We start from the raw sequence: 24409 nt of genomic DNA, 5'->3' as shown, positions 1-24409 counted from the left end.
AAATCATGAGTCATAAAAGGGGTCTGTCACCTGACTAATGATTTTACAATGTTGTTAAGCAAACATTTGTGATTGTAACTGTGAATACCATGATCATTAAGTGAACACTATAGTTGTTGAGCAAGCCTATTGTTCTCTAGGGTGCAATTCTGCAGCAAAACCATTGTAAAATGTGGTCACGTGACTGACTGCAGGATTCTGCAAAAGGCCATAAATATGGACATGTTGCCAAGTGCCTGAAGTGTGGTCATGTGACTACAGGAGGGGTGACATTAGGTCATAATTAGTCCTTAGGTCACTAAGTGATCAGCTGCCAAGTCAAGAACTACCTGTAACACATCAATTTGTTCCATATTGGTCAACTTCTTAAAGGTTGCTTTCTACAGAATTACCTATATTGTTGGGACTAGTATGCTCGTGAACGTATTGATAGAATGTTCTAGCTGCAGATGCATTCATTTGGATGAGTGTCACACAGCGTTCACACCACACTTCTGGTTGATTGACGGGCAAGAAAGAGTTGGTCAGAAGGTTTACTAGCCGCCGAGACACGGGCCGTGAATCAATCTCAAGACGAGTTAAGAGGTGCTCTACAGGACAAATTTTCCAAAACTGATTGGATAGGATGGGAATGGGGGAGAAACAAAGTTGTTGTGATTAGATTTGATAGTGGATTTACCTTCAGATGAACTTCTTCCTGAATAATTAGCATATGAAATCCTACATTCTTACACAAGTTCATAAGTTGTTTCTTCTGTTTACAATTTTTTACGAACCTCTCCCTTGAAAAGCAGCCTGCATTTTGCAACATCAATTTGTCTTTTGCTAGTCAGGAATCAAAACAGTGTATCTGCCTTTATCTGCATTGTACTCATTGATTTTAGATTAACCACTTGCAGACAAAACACTACAGTAGTGTATCAATGTTCAACATAGGGCTGATACTATATGCAGATAGTTCTCAACTTACGACTACAATTGGAACCAGAATTTCGATTGCTAAGTGAGATGATTTTTAAGTGAGTTGCGTTTGATTTTACTATCTTTTTGGCCACAGTTAAGCAAAATACCGCAGCTGTTAGGTAAATCATGTGGTTGTTGAATAAATCCAGCTTCTTCTACTAACACTGCTTATTAGGCCAGCTACAAAAGTCACAAATGGTAATCACATGATCCTGGAACACTGCAATTGTTGTAAATGCATGCCAAGCATCCAAATCTTGACCATTTGACCATGGACATGCTGTGATGGTCATGTGAGGACCAGCTGTAAGACACTTTTCTTACTTCCACTTTAACTAAATGAATGGTTGTAAGTGAAATACTACCTGTAATTGGGTCTACCTTTATTGAATATGAAAATGCTTTGTTTTCCAACATAGATTAAAATAAGAATAACTAATAATTTGTTCCTCCACAACCAGAGTTCTTTTGATATCACCTCCACCAAGGGAGCCTATATTTAAGCAAGGAATACTTCAAACTTTGCATTCCAATTCCAAAACTGATCCATTGTTCGGAATTAAGCACTGCACAGCTACATTAGAATAATTGCACACCTCCAGGAATGAGGTCTGGACCATAGGGAGTTCTATTAGACAGGATGTTTTACAGATCTGATCTTCACTGATCTGGTTTGTTGATGCAGAGAATAAATCGACAATACAACCCTCACTTATTTTCTACCCCCTCAGGTTATTCAGTGACATCTCAAACTAATGCGATCCCTTCCGCGGGATGCTACTTTGCAGCTGAAAAAAATAAATAAATTGAATCCCTTACACAGAAAGACTGCATGATTTCAAAAAATAAACCATAAGAATCTAATCAAATGCTACCTTTTAGCTGTTAGTTTACTACTGGACCTGTCATAAAGATAACTGCTAGCGAAATTGCAGGGGAGAAAGAATATTGTAAGTTCTTTCTTATTGATTAATTTAAAACATAACAATGGAAAATTGTTTGGGGTGAAATGTTAATGAATTCTTTGGACTCTTTTCCTTTTAAAATACTGATGAATGCACACACTTCAGAATAAATTGCCTAGTTTTATGCCTCCTGTCTGCTGCCTGGCAAACTAATTTATCCCACCTTTGCAGCCTTCATAGCCTTAATTTTCAGCAACATATCAACGAAAGCCACCCTAACTTTCTCTGAATTGTCATGAAGATTGTATTTCAGGGTTGGCAGAAGCTGTTCCAGTAATGGGTGGCTTAGTATATTGTCCAAAATTATAGGCAAGCACTGGAAGAGAAACAGAAAAATATCAATAAAAGGTTATCACAAGAAAACAGGGCTACTTGCATTGAGTCTATTTTACCTGCAAAATACCTGAAGCTAAGGGGATAGAGGCTAGGGAATGAAAAAGAGCAAGACAATCCATTTTTATTAAACATTTCATTTAAATGCAAAGTAGCATGTGGGCTGATGATACAAATTCTCTATTAATATTCCTTCAGAGAATGGGCTGCTAAAGCAGAACAAAGGGATCAGATATATGGTTGAGGGAACCTAGAACTAATGATTTTAGAATGTTCTGTCCAGCTGATGTTTTATTTCAGGTTAAAGTGCCCATTGATCCAGAGGTCTTGAAACGATATTGCTGAGATAGTAAAGTTCTAATGAAATATAGCACCTTTTAAATGGATCAACAACACTTTGCAGCATGCTTGTGACTTAAGATGTGTGCTTCCCTTGGCCCTACTTTGAAGATTTCTCTTTTTCCTAAAAGGGAAACAATGCTGCAATACTCAACATAGGAAGATGAATATTATAGATTCATCTTAGCCAGTGGAAGCTTAAATGTAGTCATCATTCAAGAGCATCAGCTTTGATGATTACTCAGTTGAACAATGAAATGTGTGAGAAAAAACAACCAAGCTCAGAGAGCAACAAGGACCCCAAAGATCAGCTTAGTGATAGTCTGCACTTAGATAATATAGCATTTTGCATCTTTTTACAGCAAGCCAACGTCCGTAACCAGAATTTGGGATTGTGCAAGACACAGCCCACAATGTTTGGAACAACCTTATTTGATGCTAACCAAAGCTAGTACAGTCCTCATCTTACAATCATTCACCTAATGACTGTTCAAAACTGCAATGGCACTAGAAAAAGTGCCTTACAACTGGTCCTCACCCTTATGACCGTTGCAGGACCCTCAGGTTCATGAGATCACAATTGAGGCACTTGGCAACTAGCATGTATTTGTGGCAGTTGCAATGTCCTGGGTTATGTGGCTGCCATTTGTGGCCTTCCCAGCCGGCTCCCAACAAGTAACGTCAATGGGGGAAGCTCAAATCGCTTAATGACTGCATGAATTACTTAACTGCAGTGAATCGCTCAATAACCATGGCAAAAAGATCATAAAATCGAATGCAACTTACTTAACAACTGCCTTCCTTAGCAATGGAAATCATGGTCCCAACTGTGGTCATAGATTGAGGACTAGCTGTACATGCAATTAAAAGCCTAAGTTTGCAATAGTGGTGAATATCTGTAGCTTGGGTGTAGGATGAGGGTGAATGTTTCATTACCAGGCTGGGCTGAACACAGGCTGAAGATGTTACCTGGCCTGGTAACGAAACATTCGGAAACCAACCCTCAAGCTCAAAAAAGAACCTCCATCCTCAAAAGCCTAAGTGCATTACGCAAGTGAAAATTTGCAGTTATCTCGCATAAAGTAATTTTCTTCAAGGAGAGATGATAATGGCTAAACAAAAGATACTTTATCTACTCACTTACTTTAAAAACAGCACATCGGACATCAGCTGAACTTGCATCAAAGGCAAGATCTTCAATCAAAGTTCTCAGAAGTTCAGCAAGCACTGTTGCCGGAATCATCTCCCAATATTTACATGTAATTTTACTAACTCCAAGCACTCCTGTTGAGCGGACTAAGGGTTGAGGATCTTCTAAGAGAGCCTGTGAATACAATTTAAGTAAAAAGCAACAATACTATGATATTCACCCTATTTTGCATTTAAGTTATTTGGCTCCATGTCAACAAAATGCTGGAAACAATCTCAAGATTAACTTCAATTGGTTTCATCTTCTGGTATCTTTCCATTAGCAGAAGAAACAATTAGCAGATGGGAAAAAAATTAACGTTCCCTTTCTGCAGCTCTACAAATCTAATCCAGAGGATTCAGGAATACCCCATGAAACAGATCTAAGAATTTGCTGGAGACTAATTCTGGATGTTGTACAGCATTTTTAGACAAACTGTACTAAACCTTTGTAAGCCTACTATATCTATAGAATATATGAGCTTCCATAATACTAAATATGTTTTCTTCCTAAGCAGGGGGTTGGACTAGAAAACCTCCAAGGTCCCTTCCAACTCTGTTATTCTGTTATATTGTAACTTACTGTGTTTTCAAAATATCTCATAATCTGTAATTTATTTGTTAGGTAAAGGTAAAGGTTCCCCCACACATGCGTGCTAGTCGTTTCCGACTCTAGGGGCCGATGGTCATCTCCGTTTCAAAGCCGAAGAGCCAGCGCTTGTCCGAGGATGTCTCCATGGTCATGTGGCCGGCATGACTAGACGCCAAAGGCACACGGAACGCTGTTACCTTCCCACCATAGTGGTCCCTATTTTTCTACTTGCATTTTTACGTGCTTTCCAACTGCTAGGTTGGCAGAAGCTGGGACGAGTAACAGGCATTCACTCTGCTACGCGGCACTCGGGATTCGACCCGCCAAACTGCCGACCTTCTGATCGACAATCTCAGTGTCCTAACCCACTGAGCCACCACGATTTATTTGTTACTAAGATGCTTATTGGAAATTTAAATTTGGAATCAAGAAATTATAACTACATAGTGGAAAAAAATGAAATAGTATTCAATATTTGGCTGTTAAGTCTCCATGCCAAAATATAGCATTATTTGTTTATGTCACCCTACTTCTTCTTTAAAACATATAGAATAAGAAAATATAATTGACAATGGGGAAGGGAGAGGAGAGGAGAGGAGAGGAGAGGAGAGGAGAGGAGAGGAGAGGAGAGGAGAGGACTATCCAGACTTTAATAAACTAACCAGACTTTAGATGTACAAAAATTAAATAAAACTGATCCAATAAAAAGTTCATATGAAGAATTTAAAAGGTACTTACAAAAAGTTCATCAAACTGCCTCTGGATTTCTATTTCCATATCTTGTTTATTAAAACTAGGGTCCAGAATAGGGAACGCATCACCAAAAAGTAATGCTGCATTTGAACGAATCTCAGAATTCCTGGTCTGATAAAATACAAGTACAACAGCAGAATTTTGAATTAAATTTAGTCTAGCTTTTGAAAATTAGCTGGATGAAAGTAGGACAATTTGATAGAAATAAATTACCTTCAAAGCTCTCCAAAGAATAGGTTGATAAAGTCTATAAAGAACTTCTTCGACTCCTTGGCGACATTTATTTTGTTTATGGAAATAGCTCAGCAGCTAATAAACAAAAGTAAATTAAAATGATTTAAGAGACCCGCTCCAGCCGATTTTATTCAGCTCTTTGCAAAATATGAGCCACTTGATACCTATATATGAAATTTGCAATGTTCTGCAGCAGAATAGATCTCTAACTTGTATATGGTATATATCTGCTTTCTCGCTCAGTAAGACACACAAACGAAATACAGCTGTGTCAACCATAAGAGAATCTCACACAACTAAGTCCTGGTAGCTAAGCAGCTTTTCAACATGCTACACGATAGACTGTTCTAAATTAAAGATCCTTTCAAAACTGATGTTGGGAAGGAATCCCAAAAGATAGTCTGAGAGAATGGCTTGAAATAACACTCACCCCTCGCACTTTAGCATGTAGTGGGGACTTCCGGGGAAGATGACATGCTTGATGCATGAAATCCTGAATGCAGCTATATTCAATTACCTGAAATAAGAATATACATCCTACTTAATATTCAAAAGTTGAAAAAAAGCATTTTAAAGAAACAATCATACTGACTCCTAATTTGCATCCACAATGCCACTTACAAAACTCATTAAGAGTTTTGGATCAAGAAATCTGCAGGGATGCCCCATTTTTCTGATCAATTTAACTACAGCTAATCCTTGAGTTATAACCATAATGGAGCCTCCCCATTACGGTCCTAAGTCACAATAGTCATAAAACAGTTCAGTCAACAGATCAGTTTCACTTCATGTAATGCTAAGCCAAGTTTGTTTTAACCATGACTTACTGAGCCATAATTGGCTGGGTTCACGTATCAAACTAAAACAGAAATCAATGTTCTAAATAGATTGCATTCATGCCAATATCCATTCAAATTCAAGCTTAGCATATTAAATGAATCCAGCTATTTGCCCCTGTGATGTATAGGTAATCCTCAGCCAAAAACCACAATTGGGAAAAGAATTTCTGTTGCTAGGCAAGGTGGTTTTTAAGTGATTCATGCTCAATTTTACAGTCTTTTTGCCATGGTTCTTAAGTGAATCGCTGCACTTGTTAGGTCAGGGGTCAGCAACCTGAAACAGTGAAAGAGCCACTCGGAACCGGTTCCCTCACAAAAGGAAAAACTGGGAGCCGCAAAAAATGTGTGTGCATGCGCGTACATGCGCACATGTGCAGAACAGGGTTTGACTGAAGAGTGGAGCCAAGGCGAGATATGCACCTACCCTGCATATTTGAATTGATTGGTTGAACTTTTTTAGTCCCACTTTTTTTTTGGACTGCACATGGCAGAGGACTGGGAGCCGCAGGAGACGGCTGAAAGAGCCGCATGCGGCTCCGGAGCCACGGGTTGCAGACCTGTGTGTTAGGCGAATCACATGGCCATTAAGCGAATCCATGTACTGATATTGCTTGTCGGAAACCCCTGAGAAGATTGCAAATGGTGATCACATACCCTGGGCACTGCAACTATCACAAACACTTGCTGGATTTTGATCACATGACCATAAGGAAATTGCAAGGGTGGTAAATGTGAGGACTGGTCCTAAACCACTTTTTTCAGTGCTGTTATAACTTCAAACGGTTGCTAAATGAATGGTTGTAAATCAAGGACTTCCTGTACTAATATGAACACTGAAAATGCCCACTCATCTGAAAAACATGTTAAATCTTTTCTTTAAATAAATCCAATTTGTAATTATTCTGGAGCATTATACCTCTAGTATTTCCCCTGAACTCTTCTTCCAGGCTCTGAAGTATATGTCAGCAACATGGTTCATCAGGGACCTGGGACAGTAAAATAAAAGACACAGTACAGTGAATTTAAAGACATTTATTTAGATTCAGAAGGCATCCAGGCCTTTTGCAATTTTCCTTCTTAAGTTAAATTTTTAGTTTAGTATTTTTCAGATCTGGTAGAATATAAAAGTTTGGCTTAAGTCTCAGTTTTTTATTACATTCCCTATGGGCTCTAAACCTAAAATTGCTACCTGTAATAAGTGCTCTATTAAAGTCTGTGCAACATCTCACTCTGTATCTTTTAATAATATATTTATTTTCTAGTGTTTGTGAACACATGCTTCTAAAGTTTTAGCTCTTCTTCTTCCTACTAGTCACAGTTGAGATAAAGCCTAAAAATATTTTGCAAGGCTTCTAAAGAAATAGCTGCCTGTAAAAAAGTATTTGTTATCTTCATACATTCGCCATTTTAAATACCCAAATAGGTAAGGCAAACCTCTAAGCAAATGGAACACTAAGCATTTCTCTGTGAGTTATTAGTGTTTCAAATTGGTAAGCAAAGGCAGGCAACATGGCAAATTATACAGATTGCAGGACTTGCCCATGACTGACAAATCAGAATTCAGGAAACCCCCAACTCACCTTCTTGGTGGAAGAGAAACTTACCTAGGAAAACACAAGAGTTGATTTTTAATAGTCCCATGTATCAACTTAATGAAATTTACATTCCATGTAAAAAGAAAGCTCAAGAATCTTCTCCCCTGGAAAAATAGCCAGATAATATCACTTAAGTAGATATGAACTCTTTTAAACTGAGTATAGGTAGTCCTTGACTTAATTTGCTTAAGTGACCAAAGTTACAACACTAAAAAAAAAAAACTTATGACATTTTTCACACTTACAACCATTGCAGCATTCCCACGGTCATGTGAGCAAAATTTGGGTGTTTGGCAACTGGCATGTAGAATCGCACAGTCCTGGGCCTATGTGATAACTATTTTTAATATTCCCAGCTGACTTCCAACAAGTAAAGTCAATGAGGGAAGCCAGATTCACTGAACAACCGCATGATTCACTTAATAACTGTAGTAATTTGTTTAACAATGATGTCCAAAAAAAATCATAAAATAAGGCACAACTCTTAACAACTGTTTTCCTCAGCAACATAAATTTTGGGCTGAATTGTAGTTATAGGTTGAGAACTATCACACTGCTTTTGTTTACTTAAGGCTAGAATCCTATATATTAAAAAAGGGAGTATTTAGCCTATTGAGTATCACTGGACTTCATTCTTTATTGAATATTAATACAAGTATCCTCAATTTACAGCCAGTCATTTGACAACCATTTGAATTTACAATGGATTTCTCCCAAGCTACTTATGACACAGGTTTGAAGTTCCGATGGCTGGGGAAATCTGTGGTCATATGATAGCTTTTTGGGTGCTTTGGAACCAAACCACAATTATGGACGTTTACAGTATCACATGACCATGATTTTATAATGTTTAGTGTTCACTTAAAAACTGCTGCATTTGCTTAACAGCTGCCAAAAAAAAGGTTGTGAAATAGTGCATAGTCATATGATGACCAGTTTAACAATCAGCACAACTTACACTGTAATTCTGGGCCCAGTTATGGTTATAAGTCAAGGAGTATCTGTAGGATTAGATTGTACAACCATGCTCTAGAAAGCTTTTAAATATGCTCACATCAAAGTCCATAATTAAAGAAATTTCTAAAGAACATTAAGCAAAGAAAACGTAAGCACCCAAAAAGTTAGCTTTCCCTTTTTTTCCAAAAGGGCAGGGAACCCTATCTTGCATTATTCAGGTTTTTGATTACATATTTAACATATTTATTTTACAATAAACCTCACCCCTTCTTTAAAGTTTGTCTTCCAAATATATCTGGACTGCAGGTACTTATTTACTTACCATTTATTCAATAAATTTATAAGGCCATCCATTTTAATTACATGACTCTTGGCAGCCAACAATTATAGCAAAACAAAAACAATAAAAATGCAGCCAATAATTAAAAAAATAACACCGCACAGCATAAAATATCAGTCATTTTAGCCAATGAGTTCACCATTATGCTGTACACATTATAAGAAGTCCACGCGCATTTAAAAAATATACAGATTCTTACCTCTTCTTTTTTAATATAGCCTGGGCTCATAAAGCACTGAAGTAACAATTCTTTAATTTCATTACTCTCTTCTGAGTCATAATCAAAGCACAGCAGAGCCGAGTGAAGGTGACATAGGCGGGTTATATCTGCGCCCTAATGGAGATGAGTTAAGATTATTTTATGATACTGACGAGGCAAGAGACATAGATCTACAGAAAGCAGGAAGAGGAGGAATGGCAAGTATTGTGATCGCCAGCGATATGCTCGACATACACGCATAAGCTTGGAGCATCATCTGCTTGGGGGTTGACCCCCCCTGGATGGTTCCCATGAGTTGACACTGAGCAGCTACTTGCTGGGATCATAAATTTTGGAGCCAAGATGCTTTGCTACACTACCCTGGCATATAATTCAGCCTGCTCATCCATTCCTGCCAATGTTTCTAAAAAGATCTGGCTTCTCTCAGGTTTATCCAGGAGAAAGAAAATTAAATGATTTGTGGTGTACGTTAAAATACAAAAGTGGCACTCAGAGGTCTGTCTCAAACATACAACTCTAGACACTGAACACACATTGCTTACCACAACAGCTTTCTTCTCCAGACTCTTCTTCAGACGCATCAAGAAAGCAGTTCTCCCAAATTGTTCTTTTCCTTTTAATCCCTTCTCCCACCAGCATTGAGCAAGGCATTGAACGGCTTCCGACAGAGATTTTTCAGAATCAGGTAATGCAGAAAGAATGTCTGTAACGTAGTTATTTAATGAAAATGCAATGGATTTGGGGGCAACAAAAAGAATGTAATCTTCATATGCTATGCCTCTAAAGTTTTCATGTGGCTCTTAGATATTACAGTAAGTATCTTTATGAAAGTCAAAGATCAGTTCATGATAAATCTCAATACAGGCAGTCCTTGTTTTCCAACTATTTGAAGTTATGACAGCAATGGAACAGGTGTTTTACAGCTAGTAAAGTAGCTCTGGCCACTGTAAATGACCATGCTACCCCTCTCCCACCCACCTGCAGACACGTGACTACGGGGCAGGTGGGTCAGCTTTAGAATCAATCATTTTCACCATCACATGACTGCAATTTACAATGATTTTTGCCAGTTTGCAGCATGTTTTACAGAAAAACCATCAATTCAAATGAATGGGTTTACTTAACAAACACACTGTTTGTTTAACAAGTGCCATAAAAAAAGACCGGAAAATTACTTCCAGTCACGTGGATGTCATGACTTATCAAGCTAAGAATTTATGGTCATAATTCCAGGTTCAACTATGGCCATATGTCAGTAAAAGAAACAGAATGTGCGTGTGTGGAGTGGGTGGGTAGGTGGGTACAAAAACAAACTGTAGAATTAATTGAGCTTTCTGATCAATCAGGACTGCATTTAGCATGATAAAGCAGAATTGAGGTATATTTAGATAGCCATTAATATCTGTGACATCACTAGGCCAGTTGTAAAAAAAAACACCTCTTTTAGAAAGTTCTTTCAGTGCTAGAATTAATATACCAATATTAACATGTTCCTCAAGAAATAGCATGGTGCATCACGCAAGATTAATGCAGTTTTGGATAGATTGGTGTCCAATCAAATCTCCTTGATTCTGAAAAATTAACCATAAGGTTTTCCAATCTGAAACTCTTTCAATCAAAGGAACATTAAGCTTGGAAATCGGGTCCCTACTCAAAGATTCAAGTGATAAACACACCAGCAGAGTCAGTATTTACGTCAACATTTTAGTTTACTACTTGCTATTATGAGAATCTTCAAAATAACAAGAGCTAAGCATTTATGAAGAATATACAATCATTCTAAGTTGCACCACTGAAGAACAAATTCAATAAATTAAAAGTAGTTTAAGAAAATATGCAATTCCAAGGGTAAAACCCACAAGCATCAGTCTAGGACAGGCATGTCAAACTCGTGATGTCACATGATATCGCGCGACGTATCAGGACTTTTCCCCCATTGCCGCCAATGGGGTGGACGTGGTTTCGGCATGACGCATCCGGCCCATAGGCCGGCAGTTTGACATGCCTGGTCTAGGACTACTACCTGAGGCATACAGTTATATTACACACAATACATACCATTTAATATCACCGCACATTCTAAAAGAGCTTTGATGTCAGCATTTTCATCTAATGTAGGAATGGATGCAATAACTATAGTTGCTACACCTTGAATAACAGCTGCATTTTGCTTCTGAAAATTCAGATAACAATTAAAAAGAGAGCTATAGACTTCAAAAAATATATATACAAAAGTATATATATATTTTAAAAAAGCAATTCAAAAGATCCAATAAATACATTTTTGCTGAAACTGCAAAATATCTAGCAAATAAAATTTTGAAAGAATTCTTGGCTTGGTGTTATTTGGATATAAATTCATTTGTGTTAAAAATACCCAAGTGTCAGAATCCATTTATATCCCATTCCTAAATCCCTATCTGTATACCCCCAAATCTCACCCCTCACTGGATTCTGCCATTCCCAAGGAGGAGGAGAGAAGATGTTAATTGGCCATCCCTATCCATTAGATGCAAGGTTATTTATTCAGCCTGCCTGGAGGCTGTCATCAAAGACCAGGGAAAGAATCTTTGAACTGAGAAGAACAAAGAAAGAGCGGGGGGGGGGGGGGGGGAGAGATATTCTGGTTTGTATCTCTGATTGGAATCTGAAGGGGAAGAAGTAAATGTCGTAAAGGCATGGAAGATCCCTTTTCCCATGGAAGGTTTTGACACCTGAACCTTAATTTATCTGGGACTGACCAAATGGACTGAGGGGAGGGGGTTTTACTCGGGGACACTTTAAAAGTATCAATCTGCAACACAGTTTCCAGATCCTGTCTAGATTTTCCACTGACAATCATGTTTTAGTAAAAGTTCCTGCTTGGACAATCCTGTCTCCAAGAATTCTTCTTTCCTAAGACGTGGATTGGGGTTGGTCTTGACACCAAGTGTGTCCTCTATACTAGTCAATAAATATTCAATAAAGTATACTCAATAAAAATCCGGATTATATTTGTGGTTTTGTTTCCTGTTTTATGGGTGAGGGGATGAAGTTGTATACTGCTACAAAGCCCACTGGAGTTGAGTAGCTAGAATAAATTTAAATAAATAAATATAAATATAAATGCCTATAGGAAGAAAATCAAGGAAATGCCTAATTTAAATGGGCAATAATTAACTAGAATCACTATTCCAATCCCAAGAAAATCAGTAGTTTTATTATATAAAAAATAGCTTGAACAATATCTACAACCCAGAACACGGTCCAGTATTTATTTTTTAGATTTTTTTATCCCACCTTAACTGTTTTATAATGTGAAAACACATAAGCCTCCTATTTTCCCAACAATAACCCTGTGAGGAAGGTTGACCCAAGAGACACTGATCTAGTCACCCAAATCAAGTTTCACACCTAAGGTAGGACTAGAACTCACAGTCTGCTGATTTCTAGGCTAGCACCTTTAGCACTACACCAGAGGTCCCCAACCCTGGCAACTTTAAGACTTGTGGACTTTAACTCTGGGAGTTGAAGTCCACAGGTCTTAAAGTTGCCAAGGTTGGGGACCCCTGCACTACACCAAAGTGGGCCTCTCTTAAGTATGCTGCTTTTAGTATGTATAATATGTATAATACTATGTATAATATTATGTATAATAACTAATGTATTCAGGGCAAATTACCTGTGTTGCATTGTTTTCAGTTTTCATACAGTCATCCTTCACTCTTTGCCATTCTTCTATGGGGTTATCTAGCAAAACCTTGGCTAACAAGTCCTTTAATCTATTCCACAATGCTTCCTTTTGCTTTCTTGGTAGCTCTTGAACCAGTTCACGTAGATCAAGGGAATCTGATGCATCCTTCTAAAAGTATAGGTCAAGAATAGCTCATCACTTAATACATTATTTCACAGTACACCTCATTATATTGTAAAAAATCAGGTTTGGACTTTAAAAAGCCACCAAGATATTCAATTCTTATTTTTTTAAAAAAAATCCTAATTTTGAAGATTTAAAATTATATACCTACAATTACACATGTCAACTAGGATTTCTCTTACCGACAGACCTTGATTTACAACCACAATTGGAAACAGAATTTCCATTGTTAGGCAAGGTGGTTAAGTGAATTGTACCTAATTTTATAACCTTGGCACAGTTGTTAAGTAAATCACTGCAGTTGTTAAGTGAATCCAGCTCCCCCTAATTTGCTTGTTGGAAGCTGGCTGAAAAGATTGCAAATGCTGATCACATGATTCCAGGGATACTGCAATGGTAATAAATACCTCTCAGTTCCCAACCATCCAAATTTTGATCAAACAACAAAGGGGATGCTGCAGTGGTTATAAATGCAAGGACCACTTATAAGACATTTTCTTCACTGCTGTTGTAAGTTTGAGGGATTGTTAGACAGCATTGCCACCAGATGTATTCGTAACTGGCTAACCAACCACATCAACGTATATTCCCTAATGGAGCTACATCTACAAGGAGAGAAGTATGTAGTGGAGTATCCCAGACCTATCTTAGACCTAGTACTCTTCAAAATTTTCATCAATGATTTAGATCAGGGCTTTTCAACCAGTGCTATGGGTACCACCTGTGGTACATTGGCACCTAGCAGGTGGTACGTGACCATCCTAGAAAAGTGGTAGCAGGGGAGGGGAATGAGCTGAACCGGTGGCAGCACCGCAGAAGCCTGAGCAAGAGATGACTGGAGCTGCAGGGCTGTCAGGGCTCAGCGGAAGCACCAGGATCAGACCAGGTTCCAGCTGGAGTTCATCGTTTCTGCTGAGCCCAGAAGAAGCGCCTGGCACTTCCGCTGAGCCCAGAAGAAGCACCGATCAGCTGAAATGTTGCAGCATCTCCAGGGTCTTTTGATTTACATTCAGATGCTTGGCAACTGATTCATATTTATGACGGTCAGTGTCCCAGGATCATGGGAAGTGACCAAAACCTGCTGCAACCACCCAGCAGAGGGGGTGGGAATAAAAACTAACCCCACCCACCCCACCCCCACTGCCAATCCTCAACAGAAATGCTCACAACAATGAAAACCTTGGACAGGAGGAAGAGTGCAGCCGGGCAGGCAGGCAGGTGTCTTACTCAGATGTAGTTTGGGGGGCACTTTTTTCAGTGCCATTGTAACTTCGAACAGCCACTAAGTGAACAGTTGTAAGTCGAGGACTACCTGTATTTCATCACTTCCCCCCCTTTTTTTGTCATCAAGTTTTTGACACCTTGCTAGGCAACTGGTGGTACTCGGATGTTGCCATATCCTAAAAGTTGTACAATGGGTGAAAAAGTTGAAAAGCCCTGTTTTAGATGAGAGGATAGATGGGGAATTCATCAGATTTTCAGACAACACCAAGCTGGCAGAAAGAGCAAACACTCCAAAAGATAGACTCAAGATACAGAAGGATTTTGACAGACTTGAACACTGGGCGCTATCTAACAAAATGAAATTTAATGGTGACAAAAGTAAGGTCCTACATTTGAGCAAGAAAAACCAAACACACAGGTATGGAGTAGGTGGTACTTGGCTCAATAGTACTAATTGCGAGAGAGACAATCACTTAAATATGAGCCAACACTGTACTGCAGCTGCCAAAAAAGTCAACAAAGTCCTAGGCTGAATTAACAGAGGGATAGAATCAAGATCACGTGAAGTATTAATACCACTTTATAATGTTTTGGTAAGACCACACTTGGAATACTGCATTGAGTTTTGGTCACCACAATATATAAAAGATGTTGAGACTCTGGAAAGAGCAGAGAGAAGAGCAACAAAGATGATTAAGGGACTGGAGGCCAAAACATATAGGGAACGGCTGCTGGAATTGGGTATGTGTAGTTTAACGAAGAGAAGGGTGAGGGGTGGCATGATAGCAGTGTTTCAATATCTCAGGGGCTGCCACAAAGAAGAGGGAGGCAAGCTATTCTCCAAAGCACCTGAAAGCAGGACAAGAAGCAACGGATGGAAACTAGTCAAGGAGAGAAGCAACCTAGAACTAAGGAGAAATTTCCTGACACTTAGAACAATTAACCAGTGGAACAACCTGCCTCCAGAGGTGGTGAATGCTCCAACACTGGAAGTTTTTAAGAAGAGACTGGACAGCCATTTGCCTGAAATGGTATAGGTTTTCCTGCCTGAGCAGGGGGTTGGACTAGATGACCTCCAAGGTCCCTCCCAACTCTGTTATTCTGAGGACCACCTGTATAAGTTGGACAATGAAAAATCTGGGTCTTAAGCAAAGCAGTGCTACAAAAGACCAAAAGAACTACAACTACCTGCTTAAGCTGTTACTTTGTATAGCAATAGTATCAGGATGAATATGATCAATGATCAAATAAAATGCTAATACAAAGAAGACTGAATGGAAATGTTCCTTTTTATATAACAAAAGTACAATATTGAAAAGAATCTCATTTCAGGAAATCATCACTTATGCCAAAAAGCATTCCAGCTTTCTTTTCTAAGATTCTAATATCATTTTGACCAATTTGATTTTTTTTTTCCTATTGAATATACTGTAAGTCCACCAGCATCGTAAATCTAAATGTACACTTACATCAAAAAATGATCCCATTTTTTCTTAATATTTATTTTGTTATAATGAACATCAATAAAACACAAAGAAAAAGAAATGATTCCCCAAATTTCTGCTACTTTATTACCAATAAATTATCTTATTTGCCAAATCTTTTACTTTTTAAGTATATTTTTACAGGACAGTTTCTTTGGTCCTCAGATTTAAGCGTAAGCTGACAAACAGCCTAAATGAAATAGAAATAAGATTCAAGAACAATGAATTACAAATCCACACAAAAGAAGGGGGGTTGTTCTGATCTTAATACTGACTAAGACTGAAACAAACTCCAAAGAAGTTCAGCAAAACAGAGCATTGGGAAAAACTCTTCAGTCTTACTCTAGTCTAACATGTAGTAGTTTTGAAGGGAAAAGGAAAAATGATGAAAGATATGGACAGAAAAGGCTAAAGAAATGCCACCTGAGGTGCCAGTCGGATATGGACAAAAAAGTCAAGATGTTGTACAATGGTGTGATCAAAGCTCCACCTGTTCTTTATGTGGGTAAAGACGGTTGACTTTTTCCTCCCCTCTAATTCTCGACATAAAAAGTTTGTCCATTTTTACTTACTTGAAGCTGGGTGAAATGCAAAAACTCTTCAATGGAACCCTTACATACAACCTGTAGGAAGGTCTCACGTCTTGTCATGGTATACTATTTGAAGTTCATAGACATCTAGGGGGAAAATATTGTAACAAACAATAACACAATTAAATGAATTGCAATTCAGCCAGATATCTAATTTCATAGGACGCTAAGTTTATTGTCAGATCAAGATTTCAGTTCTTGAGTTGTGGAAATACACCTCAAAATGAATTAAAATAATTTGCAGTATTAAATTTAGTAAATCACCAGCTGGTCAGCCTTCAGACAAATGGATTTTATTTTCCAAAATTCCTAAAACTCCCTGGGAATTTTTCATAAGTTTCTCAAAATCTGGTTATATCATTAGGCCTGGGCATCCCCAGAAATTGGTGAGTTGCCAAACAACCTGTTACTCTTGCCCTCTCCTTCCCTTTTATTTATTTATTTATTTATTTATTTATTTTTATTCCATTTATATCCCGCCCTTTTAACCGTAATGCTGATTTTTTAATTTAACTTTTTATATTTCTTTGTAGTTTTTATTGTATGCATTTCAGAGTCGCATTTTGAAATGGGCGGCCATATAAATGTGATGAATGGAGTCCTTGGTTGTCTCTGAACTTGGCTGTTTTCTTGAAGATCTTCCATTAGCCAACCAGATATCATTGTCGTCACCATCACCATCAATGTTGAAAGTTAAGATTCACATATCAGGAAGAAGTCAATGTTAAGAACAGCTGTACCAAAAGTTTAAGATAAAAATAAACTCATAGTATTGGCTCCATATGTTGTATATAGTATACATATGTTGTATATTGTATGTTTTAAATGTGATATGTATGTGTACACTTTGAGAGGAAGTAACTAAATTTCATTTTTAATGTGTGCCATTGTGCCCACAGGGAAAAAAATGACAATAAAGGTTATCTATCTATCCACCCAAAAGAGCCACTGGTTTTCAAAAAACAACAACCCAACTGTGTGTCTAGCAATTACCATATGCTGAGCAAAGAATGAAGCAGCTTCTTGGAACTGCACTTCAAAGTTTTGCAAGTTTTGAGGATAGTGGAATCTGGGGTTCTATATAGACATAATCATCTGTCATAGAGAGGTATAACTAGTACAGTTGGTTACTATCTGACAAAAAGCTCTTCCTAATGAGATTTGTGACAGTGTCACCAGTCAGCCCATAGACAAACTCTATGGAGAAAAAATAACAAAAGTTGAGATTCATAGTTCGGGGAACTGCTATCATTATACAAATGTTTAAAGACATAAATGAGAAATCATAGGTAGACTGAAAGATTTGTTTAGGAAAGAGGCAAGAAGCTTTCAATTTGCTACAGCCAAGGATTGCTGTATTGTGTTTCCAAAAATATGTGTATGTTTTTAATCATGGTAGATTAAAAATGAGCTCAGGACCATTTCATTTCAGAAAGTGGCTCTAATTATGGCTTGCAATCTTCATAACCAATTTTCTCTGCTGTCTTTCTGGGCACCTGGTAGGTCAAACTATATTTTGGTAAAGAGCAGTCTAGAACAAAACAATTAACAAATTGTTTAAAAGTAAAAGTTAAAGATTAAATATAGAACACAAGCTAAAATAATACTGCACTGTATAGTTTTTACTTTTCAGAAAAAATATAAAAAGTATACATTGCACTCCTGCTTATTTTTTATAAGAAAAACTTATTTTCTAAATTCCTTCTATGAGAAAGAATTAAATTTCACTTCTCATTGATGGTATTTCTACACCAATCCTCTACTTCATAATCTGGAAATGAATGTAAAAGTTATATACCAGCAAAGCAAAATAAAAACAGCATGGTAGAGAAAAATTCATAATCCAACCTTAAAACTTTAAAATCCAGAAAAATCCAGAATCTATTGAAAGGTTTTTTTTTTGGGGGGGGGGAATTGTCAATGTCTGGGAAAATTACCCCAAAAGCTTTCTCTTGTAGCAAATATATCAATGATACCTTCATTCCACAAATTATCCAGGCAGTTCTGACCATCACAAATTTTCTTATTATTATGGTTATTTGCACTTAGCCAGAAGTTTAAACCAATGTGGCATTTTTGCCTGCCTATCAAGTATTATATTTTTATCCCACTTTTGTACATTAAAAAGTTAGCAATCTCCATCCCATTTGCCAGAAAACCAAGGCAAATATTCCTTTTCATGGATAATAATTAGAACACAGATGCCCAACTTTTTATTATACTATGCTCCATAGAGCCAGACAAGGGCTTACACCCAAGTCTGCACATACCCAAGTACATTATCGCCTACCTAGGTCAGAAACACAAATACACACCGACACATAGACTCGTGTTGGAATCACACAAGCACCACGAAACTCACTTTAGGATAGCCCTTCTCAGAGGAACAGCCATTCTTTTCCCTCTACCCAGCTTCCTCCTGGATGTCAGTGCCCATGATTCGAAACCATCAGAACTGCCGGAGAATTAAACACAAGCACACTCACACGATTTTCCGGTGCGCGTTGCTGCAGGTTCTTGCGGCCTAGTTCACTTGAACGCCTTTTCCTTCGGGCTCTCGAATATGGGATTCGCGATGAGGAAACGCTCCCCTTTCACAGCCACGTCCAATGTACCCGGCGACAGTTCAAACGTACGATATTTTCCACGGACATCGGCTGCCTGGCTCACTTTTCCGCCTCTCCCGATTCGATTTGGCGCTTCTGCTGCCAGATTCAAATTCTCCCGCGGCTGACACCGCCAAATGACTCTCACTGAGCATGCGCACGCAACTTGACTCGCGACTGCCCTCCAAGGGAAGAGGAAGAAGAGGCTTGCTGCGCGTGCGCATCCCCCCCCCTTACAGATGACGTTTTCTTGCTTAAGCCTGCCTTCCCCTAGTCGGGGGCCGTCCAGATGGAATAGACTACAACTCCTATGATCCCCATGCATAAGTGGAATGCAAGCCAGAAATGTACAACAATAATATGCACTATTAACTTGGGTCGAAGTGCAATTTATCATCTCTTTGCTCAACTTGGACAACTTTAAGACGGGTGGACTTCAACGCCCAGAATTCCGCAGTTATATTCAGTTATGGTCCTCAGGCTGCAGTTTGGGTTTTATTTATACACAGCCCATGGGGATTGTGTTCGATAAAGAACGCCAGTGATTGGTAAATTGCTTTGTGGCTCAGCCCAGATTCCACTTTTTGCTTATTTTATACAGGTAAGATTTCAAGGAATACTGTGTGGCAGGTAATATAACAAAGTCTTATCAACAGAAGTTAAAAGTATGAGAACTGGACGGCTCTTTTAGCATCTACCCATATAGAAACTTCCAAAGCAATCTGAATTTCGACAATATTTGCAGGATGAGGTCTCGCTCAAATAACTTATTCTTTGTAAATCAGTGGGTAGTTGGAAATTAATTCTGTAAAGGTGTGGGCTCTGTTCTTGTGTCTGTCCATCTGTTTCATCTGTGTAAATAACAGAACAGGAGCAAATCTGATGAAAAAAGGCTCAGCTTGAAAATGAGCCAGATACAGCTGGGGGCTGAATAGAAAAATATTATTTAGTGACTGCCTCAGATACTGACTATTTGCAGTTATGGCAGTGATGAAAAAATACCTTTGCAACCAATGCTCAGATATATGAATTTTGCAAGTCTGCAAAGCAAAGGAAAGTGAGTGCATAAGTATAGTCAGTTTCATTCAATGACCACTTAATGACCAAGATGCTAGTCTAAATTGTGGTCACTAAATAAGGACTACTCATTCCCCCCCCCAGTCTATTCCAACAGGAGGACTGTTGGGCAGGAACTTGGAATGTTGCTGGCCACTCCATTCTAAGCCCCCTCCCGGATGGAACACATCAGTCCTCTTCTGTTTTTTCTATCAAATGGACGGACAGCAGAGGCATCTGCCAGGCGGCAAATATTCTGAGCACCATCTTGATTTTTTTTGACACTCCACAGATACTCCTGCAGATACTCCTAAGTCTCTCTACTAACATTCCTTACCAATTTCTGTTGAATTGGGAAAATATTAGTCTAGCAAAGCAAGTAAAAAATTGATGATAGCATAAACTAAACTACAATGTTATAAGTTTTCGGCTTAGTGAGGTGTGTGAGCCCTGACCCTATCCATTCAGGCAAAGCACTGCAAAATGCCCAAACACAAAGACCACAAAATATAATATCCAAAATGGTATGATATTTTTGTTGTTGTTAGCTGTAAAGTCGTGTCCGACCTATCGCGACCCCATAGACAACGTTGCTCCAGGCCTTCCTGTCCCCTACCATCTTCTGGAGTCCATTTAAGCTCACACCTACTGCTTCAGTGACTCCATCCAGCCACCTCATTCTCTGTCATCCCTTTCTTCTATTGCCCTCAATCTTTCCCAGCTTTCACAGCCATACATTGCAACTGGGAAGACCATATTTATTTATTTATTTATTTTATTATATTTATATACCGTCCTTTCCCGAAGGACTCAGGGCGGTTTACAGGGTGGTTAAAACAAAAAATACAAAAGTTAAAAACAGATTAAAAAAAATTATATCCGTCCCTGAACAAATAAAGCCCCAGTTAAAATTAAAATTCTCAGCCTGGGCCAGAGAGCTCGAAGAACCAGGTCTTCAGGTCCCCTACCATCTTCTGGAGTCCATTTAAGCTCACACCTACTGCTTCAGTGACTCCATCCAGCCACCTCATTCTCTGTCATCCCTTTCTTCTATTGCCCTCAATCTTTCCCAGCTTTCACAGCCATACATTGCAACTGGGAAGACCATATTTATTTATTTATTTATTTTATTATATTTATATACCGTCCTTTCCCGAAGGACTCAGGGCAGTTTACAGGGTGGTTAAAACAAAAAATACAAAAGTTAAAAACAGATTAAAAAAAATTATATCCGTCCCTGAACAAATAAAGCCCCAGTTAAAATTAAAATTAAAATTCTCAGCCTGGGCCAGAGAGCTCGAAGAACCAGGTCTTCAGGTCCCGGCGGAACGAATGGAGGTCGGGGGCGGTCCTAAGCTCCACTGGCAGCTGGTTCCAAAGGGCAGGCGCACCCACTGAGAAGGCCCTATCCCTGGGTGTTGTCCGCCGGCAGTCTCTTACCGGCGGTACCCTGAGAAGACCCTTCCTGTGGGAGCGCACTGGATGAAGGGAGCTTGATGCCGGCAGCAGGTGTTCCCTCAGATAACCCGGACCCAAGCCATTTAGGGCTTTATAGGTCATCACCAGCACCTTGAATCTCACCCGGAGGGCAACCGGGAGCCAATGCAGCTTGCGGAGTAGAGGTGTTACATGGGAGTATCGGGAAACCCCCATCACAACTCGCGCGGCTGCATTCTGCACCAGCTGAAGCCTCCGAATGGTCCTCAAGGGCAGCCCCATGTAGAGAGCGTTGCAGTAGTCTAAACGGGAGGTCATGAGCGCATGAGTGACTGTGCGTAGGGCATCTCGGTCCAGATAGGGTCGCAACTGGCGCACCAGGCAGACCTGGGCAAAAGCCCCCCGGTCACGGATCCTATATGGTCTTCAAAATTGAGTTGTGAATCCAGGAGGATGCCCAGGTTGCGAGCCCTATCAACGGGGGTAACACCTCACCCCCCATCGTTAGAGGTGGAATAGTCTGGTTAGCCTGAGATGCCGATATGCACAGCCACTCAGTCTTGGCAGGATTGAGACGAAGCCTGTTTCTCCCCATCCAGACCTGGACCGCCTCGAGGCAACGGGACATCACGGCGAGGGCATCGCTGGGTTGGTTCAGGGTGGAAAGAAAAAGTTGGGTATCATCAGCGTACTGATGATACCCCACCCCAAAACCACAAATGATCTCACCCAGCGGCTTCATATAGATGTTGAACAGGAGGGGCGAGAGAACCGACCCCTGAGGGACTCCACAAACGAGAGGCCTCGGGGCGGATCTCTGCCCTCCCTTCAACACCGACTGCGAACGGCCCAGGAGATAGGAGGAGAACCACCGTAAAACAGTGCCTCCCACTCCCAGCCCCCTGAGACGTCGCAGTAGGATACCATGGTCGATGGTATCGAAAGCCGCTGAGAGATCTAATAGGACTAGGACAGAGGAGCAATCCCTGTCCCGAGCCCGCCAGAGATCATTCACCAGCGCAACCAGTGCCATCTCCGTGCTGTGCCCGGGCCTGAAACCCGATTGGTACGGGTCCAGATAATCAGTTTCCTCCAGGAACAGAGGAAGCTGATGCGCCACCACACTCTCAACAACCTTCGCCAAAAAGCGAAGGTTGGAGACTGGACGATAGTTATTTAAAACAGCCGGGTCCAGGGCAGGCTTTTTGAGGAGGGGTCTCACCACCGCCTCCTTGAAGGTGGCAGGAAAGACACCCTCCTTCAAAGAAGCAGTTATTACTGCCTGGAACCAGCCTTGTGTCTCCTCCCGGGCCGCATAAACCAGCCAGGAGGGACACAGATCCAACAAACAGGTGGTGGTGCTCAGCCTCCCCATGATCCTGTCCACATCATCAGGGGAAACAGGATCGAACTCAGTCCAGATAACATGCTCAAGACCGTCCGATTCCTCCACGTCAGACTCTGCCCAGTCAGAGTCCAGACCGGCCCGGATCTGAGCGATTTTGTCCACCAGATGATGACTAAACTCCTCGGATCGTCCCTGCAAGGGATCCTCCCTCACCTCCTGGTTAAGGAGGGAGCGAGTCACCCTAAACAGGGCGGCCGGGCGATTATCTGCGGACACGATGAGGGCAGCGAAGTAATTAGACTTCGCCATCCTCATCACCGCAAGATAAGACCTTATAAAGGTTCTTAACTGCAATCGGTCAGATTCGGATCGGCTGGACCTCCAACCGCTCTCTAGACCCCGTCTCTGACGCTTCATCTCCCGGAGCTCCGCAGAGCCTTGACTATACGCACTTTTGTTCGTAGGGTGATGTCTCTGCTTTTTAGTGTGCTGTCTAGATTTGCCATGGCTTTCCTCCCCAGGAGCAAGCGTCTTTTAATTTCTTGGCTGCAGTCCCCATCTGCGGTGATCTTGGAGCCCAGGAAAATAAAATCTGTCACTACCTCCATTTCTTCCCCATCTATTTGCCAGGAATTGAGAGGGCCGGATGCCATGATCTTGGTTTTCTTAATGTTTAGTTTCAACCTAACGTTTGCACTCTCCTTCTTCCCTCGCAACAAGAGGCTCTTTAGTTCCTCTTCCCCTTCAATTCAATTGGGTGTATCTTTCTTTTTCTCCCTTGCCTTTCACTTCCCTCCTGTCCTCAGCTATTTGCAAAGCTTCCTCAGACAGCCATTTTGCTTTCTTGCATTTCTTTTTCTTTGGGATGGTTTTAGTTGTTACCTCTTGTACAATGTTGCGAACCTCCGTCCATAGTTCTTCAGGCACTCTGTGTATCAGATCTAATTCCTTAAATCTATTTGTCACCTCTACTGTATATTCGTCAGGGATATGATTTACTTCTTACCTGAGTGGCCTACTGCTTTTCCCTACTTTCTTCAGTTTAAGCCTAAATTTTGCAACAAGAAGCTCTGAGCCACAGTCAGCTCCTAGTCTTGTTTTTACTGACTGTACAGAGCTTCTCCATCTTTGGCTGCAGAGCACATAAGTCAATCTGATTTCTGTGTTGACCGTCTGGTGATGTCCATGTGTAGAGCCGTCTCTTGGGTTGTTGGAAAAGAGTGTTTGCTATGACCATCGTATTCTCTTGACAAAATTCTATCAGCCTGTGCCCTGCTTCATTTTGTACTCCAAGGCCAAACTTACCTGTTATTCCAGTTATCTTTTGGCTTCCTACTTTAGCATTCCAACCCACCATGATGATAAGGACATCATTTTTTGGTGTTAGTTCTATAAGGTGCTGTAGGGCTTCATAGAACCGGTCAATTTCATCCTCTTCAGCACCGGTGGTTGAGGCATAGACTTGGACTACTGTGATATTGAATGGTTTG

At 40.0% G+C, this 24409-nt stretch overlaps 1 protein-coding gene across 1 annotated transcript in view; it reads right to left on the bottom strand.

Annotated features, from left to right (window-relative positions):
- NCAPG2 (non-SMC condensin II complex subunit G2) overlaps nt 1-16532 on the bottom strand; it is a gene marked incomplete at both ends in the record, with an annotated part of 41410 nt that extends 24878 nt beyond the window's left edge. The window contains 13 exons of the mRNA XM_083379047.1: nt 393-612; nt 2092-2244; nt 3745-3924; nt 5119-5244; nt 5347-5442; nt 5798-5884; nt 7123-7192; nt 7811-7905; nt 9298-9432; nt 9861-10021; nt 11377-11491; nt 12980-13159; nt 16455-16532. Coding sequence (XP_083235173.1) covers nt 393-612; nt 2092-2244; nt 3745-3924; nt 5119-5244; nt 5347-5442; nt 5798-5884; nt 7123-7192; nt 7811-7905; nt 9298-9432; nt 9861-10021; nt 11377-11491; nt 12980-13159; nt 16455-16532 — 1696 coding nt within the window. The remainder of the gene's footprint in view (nt 1-392; nt 613-2091; nt 2245-3744; nt 3925-5118; nt 5245-5346; nt 5443-5797; nt 5885-7122; nt 7193-7810; nt 7906-9297; nt 9433-9860; nt 10022-11376; nt 11492-12979; nt 13160-16454) is intronic.
- Nucleotides 16533-24409: the final 7877 nt, after the last annotated feature.

The sequence above is a fragment of the Vipera ursinii genome, assembly GCF_947247035.1.
Source record: "Vipera ursinii genome assembly, chromosome: Z".
NCBI lineage: Eukaryota > Metazoa > Chordata > Lepidosauria > Squamata > Viperidae > Vipera > Vipera ursinii.
The sequence above is the reverse complement of the archived record's forward strand: the minus strand, read 5'-3'. Positions and strand labels throughout refer to the sequence as shown.